Below are 5,956 nucleotides of genomic sequence, written 5' to 3'. Positions count from 1 at the left end.
GGGCGGCGCCGGGAGCCGCCTGCGCCTGCCGCTCGCGGGCGCTTCCCCGCAACGCCGAGTCGGAGGCGCGGGGGTCCGCACGCCGCGCCCGGGGCCCTTCCCCGGAGCCCTACGAAGGGCGACCTTGCTGTTTCTACCAGGAGCTGAAGGTCCACGGGGGGCCCCGCTACGCCGAGGACTACGCCGTCAATGTGCAGTACGCCGACGCGGAGGCCCGCCCGGCACCGGCCTGCCGCGAGCGCAACCAGCGAATAGCCATCATCCCCGAGGACGGCGACTGCGAAAGCAGCCTTTTGCCCGACTCCGTCGGCTCGGCCGCCGGCGACGTCCTCGCCCGAGGTCGCCCGTGCCCCCGGACCGAGGAGACCAGGCCTTTGTTTCCGTCTCGCCACTCAGAAAACACTTTGGGCCCAAGTACTGAGAGGGGTCCGGCCGTATGAAGTTGGCAACGGCGGCGGTCGCTTGGAAACCTTCCGTGGCCTTGCTTTCTGCTGAATGTGCTCGCGTCGACAAAGCGGCGGGTGTCCGGCGAAAGCGCGAATTCTGCCGAACGTCGTGGCGCGGCAACGCGGGGCTTTTGACCGAAAACGCGCTCCCGTTGGTTCCCGTGGGCCGCGACGCCTCTCTGGCTGCCTGTCACGCCGCCTTCGGAGCCTCGACGTCGTTTGTACGGGCGTAGCGATACCGAAACGAGCCGGACGTGCTTGCGCGGTGTCGAATGTGCGCCGATTCGCGTGTCCTCACGAGGAAGACAAGCGAGCGCAACGTCAACGGGCCGTTTTCTTGCGTTTGGTTCACAAGGAGGCAAGGTGACATTTGTCGGGGGCTTCAGTGCAAGGAAATCGTGCAGGAGAGCAAACAATCGCTCCCATTTGAGTTCCTACCAGTGCATAACATTTCTTTTGGCATTCACCCCGCCCCCCTCCCCCCCCCAAAATATATTTTTTAATTTTTGCCCAAAATATTTCTTTGAGAAAAAAACATGAGGGGGGGGGTATTTATTTATGTCCTTTTCGAAAACAACACAAAACAAACGCCCAAAAAGTCGCAGTCAGGAATCGAACCCTCACGTTGGATTGAGCACAATATTGAAAAACAAAGGGGGGGGGGGGCACACACGCACGCACGCACGCACGCACGCACGCACGCACGCACGCACGCACACACACACACACACACACACACACACACACACACACACACTATTTTACATGTGTTTTTGTTTTTTTTTTTTTTTTTTTTTTTTTTTTTGGGTGGTGTTTGTAGCACTTAAGATGGAGGATGGAAATGTGCAGCGCAAAAGAATGGCTCGTTTTCACATTTTCATTCATTCAGAAAGACGAGCGAGTTGAATTTCCGCACGTTTTCCCAAGAAGGCCTCGGCGGTGTCGCTTTGTGTACGTCGGAGAGCAGAAGACATTTCAGGATTGGAAAGATGTTCTCGGAATATTTATTGACTAATATATTTATCTGGAAGCCGCGGCTTCTGTTCGGAGTTGATGGCGGAGAAAGCGCTTGAGCCCTTTGTACAGACGCAATGAATTGCACACCAGGCGAGCGAGATCGTTCAACCTTCTGACCAAAAAACAAACAAACAAACCCATTTGGTCACGTACCGTACGCTCCTTTTTTGTAATTAGAGACATGTCAAATAATACACTCGAATTTCAAAGAAGAACCCAACGTGTCCCGTCTTTCTCTTTGCCTGCTGCTCATTCAATCCAATCGGGTTTGGGAGGAAGTCCAAATACTCTGGAAAAACATATTTGGCAGTGAAACACATTTTGGGGGGAGGGAGGGAATTATTTTAGGTTTTTTTTGTTTTGTTTTTTTTGGGGGGCGGGGGGTTTGGGTTTCATGACCAAAATGTGATTATGGAGAAGGACAACAGATGAGAATGGATGACAACAAAAAAAAAAATAGCAGCATCCTCCTCACACTGCCGATCCGGGCCCCCCGGTCAGGGGTCACCCGAGCCCCCGGGGATCATCCGGGGACGACGAGGTTGTCCTTTCCCCGAGCGCACGGCGTTCGCGGTCGTCGGGCAGTAGCGCGCAAGACGGCGTCGCGCAGACGCGAGCCCTCGTGGCCGTCACAGCTTGAAACCCGAGTGAAGGGAGACCACGCCGCCGCTCAAGTTGCGGTAGCCGACGCAGCAAAAGCCCGCATCCTCCAGCAGCTCCTTCAACTCCTCCTGCGCACCAAACAAACGGCCAACAAAAACATTGTTCGGGGCACACTTGCGCAAGAATCGAGGCGGATTACCACAAAACAAATGTTAACATTTTTCGAGAGAAACGTGAATTAAGGGAAAAGGTTGGATCGTTTCCAACGTGGGAAAGTGACGCATTTGAGAGGAAATTTCAAGACAAAAAGTGGAGTGACCAGAAGAGGACAGGGGAAAAAAAGAATCGTATTTTTGAGAATGCCATGGGCAAAAAAAAAAAAAAAAAAAAAAAAGCTTGACACGAAATGCTCTGGAAAAACAAGTGAACATTTTCCCAGGGAAAAAAAAAAACAACTTTTTTTTCCTGTTTCTGGAGTAAAAAATGTCCACTGCGAACGGAACGATCGAACAGTGACAGCCGAGGTGTTTTTGTCGCTACCTGAGCGGGAAACTTGCGGATGCTTTCCACCAAATAGCGGTAAGATTTCCAGTCCCCGGCGATGACCTCTCCCAAAACCGGGATCACCTGGAAGCTGTAAGCGTCGTAAAGCCTCCCAAAGAAAAAGAGAAAGCAGATTGTGAACATCTCGGTCGAGTGGCGACGGCACGGCGCGACTTTGCGGCTCACCTGGCCAAGACGGGATGGGTCACCTTGCTGAACTCCAAGCACATGAACCGGCCCCCGGGCTTCAGGACCCGCAAGGCCTCGCGCAGGGCCTGAAGAAAGACGCCAGTCATTCGCGCCAATGGGGTCAACATCATTTGACCGCATCCAAGCGACGACTTTTGCACCGTGAATGGGAGTTCGCAACATTCCAAGAGCGTCACATAAATACCCCCCTCCCTCCCCCAAAACAACACGATGGAAGCGCTTACCAGCTCCACGTGCGTGACGTTGCGAAGGCCAAACGCGATGGTGTAAATGTCAAACTGAGCGTCGTCAAACGGCAGCTCCTCCGCGTCCCCCGCCACCCACAACACACCTGAACACACACACAAAAAAGAGATGCACGTAGAAAAACATAAAATCATAACAGACACATATTCAAAAGAAAAAAACAACAGACACTAAAAGAGAAGTGACATCCAAAAAAACAATCCAGGAGGCACACAAAAACAAAATGACAAACACCCGCGCCCACAAAGACCAAAGCGGACGCGGGCACCCGTCCCAGCCGGGATGCGCAGCCAAGCAAATGGAGCGCACCCTGACGAAGAAAGCGTCTTCGCCGTCTGTCACTTCCGCCGCCGAGGGCGCGCTCCATATTTGAATATGACGTCCTCACCGTCGGCGAGGCCCGTGCGCCGGGCCTTCCGTCTGCCCACTTTCAGCATCTCCTTGTTGATGTCGCAGACCACCACCCTGGAGTCCCGGGCCGCGCCTTCCTCGCCCTCCTCCCGGTTGCCCGGGTCCTTCTCGCAGATGTCCTGCCACGACGCAGAGCGCCCATCCCGCCGCCTTTTCTGGGAGCCGACGTATTCCAGGAAACGGAAGGCGATGTCGCCTGAGACGAGGCGACACAAGATGAGCCACGCCTGCCTGATGACTTTTCTCACACACACACAAAATTTGAGGGTGGAGGGGAGGGGGTCATCACTTCGGCCTGATTTCAGGATGTCGCCAACACAAATAAATAAATAATTATCAACCCCCATGAATGAATCGGCCATGTTGGAGGAGGGCCGACCGCGGTTGCTCGTCAAATCCAAGTGGCACGCAGGCGCCCTCTCGTGGCGCGTCAAACAATCACCGCCCAAATCCGACGCGGTGACGTGCGCTCCGTCGCTCGAGCCGCCGAGCGCGCCCATCATTCGGAACGGGATGTTGTCGTCTTTTTGTGATGCGCACCTGTTCCGCCGGCCACGTCCAGGAGGCGCGCCCCGGGCTGGGGGTGCGCGGCACGCAGCAGCGCGTCTTTCCACAGACGATGGATGCCCAGACTCATGGCGTCGTTCATCACGTCGTACTTGTGCGCCACGTTCTCAAACACGGCGTACACTGCGGCGCGGACAAGATGGCCGAGATGTCACAAATGTTCCTTCCGCACAGAGACGTGTGGCCAAAGTCATCCTTTGTTCTGCCACGCTCCATTGGAAAAGCACGAATTCAAAATTAGAGTAATAACAGTCATTAGCAAACGTGCACCTGATGTCATCACGCCTCAAAAAAAGCGGGCCGCTTGAGTGCAAACGAATGAGCAAGCATTGACCCGGGCGACGCGGCTGCCATATTAGCTCATGATTTCTCGCGAGAAAACGCGGTCCGGGTACAGTCGAACCTCCCAACCTTTCAACGTTTGTGACCAAAATGTACAGCGCGGGATTCCCCTCCGTTGCGCGGCAACGCTCGCCGACCGACTCGTACCCGGCTGTACTGCCGTGTTCGTGTTTTGACATCTCTAAGTGTTTAGACTGCATTCCATATCGGAGTTGACGGCTACGTTGTCATGAGGTTCGACTGTCTCCTTTGGAAGACGACTTCCATTTACCACCTTCGTATTCAAAGAAGCGCTTCGATATTCTAGCTATCAGGCCACCTAGGCGTTCGATTGACTCCGCCATGACAAATTGTTTAGTTTGATCAACTCAACTCGACTGTGTTCACCACGAAGTTGGCCGTCGACTCACCTTTCTTCGCCTTCTCGGATTCCGGGACAGTTTCGAAACCGAAATGGGTGCTTTTCTCCGCGGCTCCACCGCTAAAACTTCGGCAGGACGGCGTCGCGTAGCAGCGGGGCGACGGGCGCCAGCCGTCCGCTGCGGAGACGAAAACTGCCCTGGAAGATCGACGAAAAATCATCCGCTCCAGCAGCGGACGAACGGAGGCCGCCATCTTGACCGATGCGACTTAAGTGTGCGTCGCTGTGGCGTCATCAACAAGAGACTATTCCAGTCGCATCTGCTGTATAAAAATAATCAAATCCAAAACAACAGTAACCCAAAAGTCCCGAGAGAGGGCGCCAGAGTATAATACAAATAAAAAGTTTAGAGAAAGTATTTTGAGAGAATCCAACTTGACGTGAGAACAAATTTAACAGAATAAAAATATTGATCTACTTTATCATCCTTTTGTATGATAATTCCGCGTTTTGGCTGATCCGAAGAAGTCATGGTTTGTTGTGTTGCACGTGTGTTTTAAATAGACTCCCGCGGCTCGTTGGCGTTGGATTCACAAATGCGGAAATAAGCCCCTCCCGAGGAATAAAAAAGTGCTTTGTCCTCTGCTTGATCTGGTCCAAAGATAATGATGACAGTGGGAGCGAGGCGCGGGTGTCCGACCTCCATGTGTGTTTGTGCGTGTGGATCTGTGAGCCATTTGCCACATCTGAGAAGCATTTGAGTGTCACCCTACCGCAACCCCCACCCTCCCCCCCAAAAAAAACACGTCACGCTGAATTTGTCGCAAAATGTTTCCGATTTTCCCAGAAACAAAAAGAGATAAATGGTGGCGGGGGAAGCAAACAGCCCTTCAGGAACATGCAGATTGTTTTTGCAACCAGGACACGTGAAATAAAACAACGCAGCTACTACCATTTTTTTCTCTGTTGTATTTGTTTTTTTTTTATTAATACAAAAAATTGTACCCGTTCACATGGACAATAAACAATAATTTACCGTATAAATTATAGATCTCACTATTTCTGCTATGTACATATTTGTTTGATGAGCAAGATGATGAAAATGATGCCGATGGTGGTTCTGCCAGTGGCACATTCACCACAAATCATTTGCATAGGTGCAACATGATTTGCAAATCATTTGCATTCTGTTTTGATTGATGGTTTGGTA

The 5,956-nt window shown here is 52.5% G+C and overlaps 2 protein-coding genes across 2 annotated transcripts in view; one reads left to right on the top strand and one right to left on the bottom strand.

Annotated features, from left to right (window-relative positions):
• Positions 1-926, top strand: part of znrf3 (zinc and ring finger 3) — a 49,876-nt gene extending 48,950 nt beyond the window's left edge. The window contains 1 exon segment of the mRNA XM_019865931.1: positions 2-926. Within this exon segment, the coding sequence (XP_019721490.1) occupies positions 2-440 (439 nt within the window). The 3' untranslated portion in view covers positions 441-926.
• A 508-nt stretch (positions 927-1,434) lies between these two features.
• coq5 (coenzyme Q5, methyltransferase) lies at positions 1,435-5,513 on the bottom strand. The gene is made up of 7 exons (XM_019865981.1): positions 4,796-5,513; positions 4,017-4,166; positions 3,454-3,672; positions 3,044-3,150; positions 2,796-2,884; positions 2,607-2,718; positions 1,435-2,194 (listed from the first exon to the last, which is right to left on the bottom strand). The coding sequence occupies exons 1-7, from the start codon at positions 4,998-5,000 to the stop codon at positions 2,093-2,095; spliced, it is 984 nt and encodes a 327-aa protein (XP_019721540.1). The 5' UTR covers positions 5,001-5,513; the 3' UTR covers positions 1,435-2,092.
• Positions 5,514-5,956: the final 443 nt, after the last annotated feature.

The sequence above is a fragment of the Hippocampus comes genome, unplaced genomic scaffold (genome assembly GCF_001891065.2).
Source record: "Hippocampus comes isolate QL1 unplaced genomic scaffold, H_comes_QL1_v1.1 scaffold190, whole genome shotgun sequence".
NCBI lineage: Eukaryota > Metazoa > Chordata > Actinopteri > Syngnathiformes > Syngnathidae > Hippocampus > Hippocampus comes.
The sequence above is the reverse complement of the archived record's forward strand: the minus strand, read 5'-3'. Positions and strand labels throughout refer to the sequence as shown.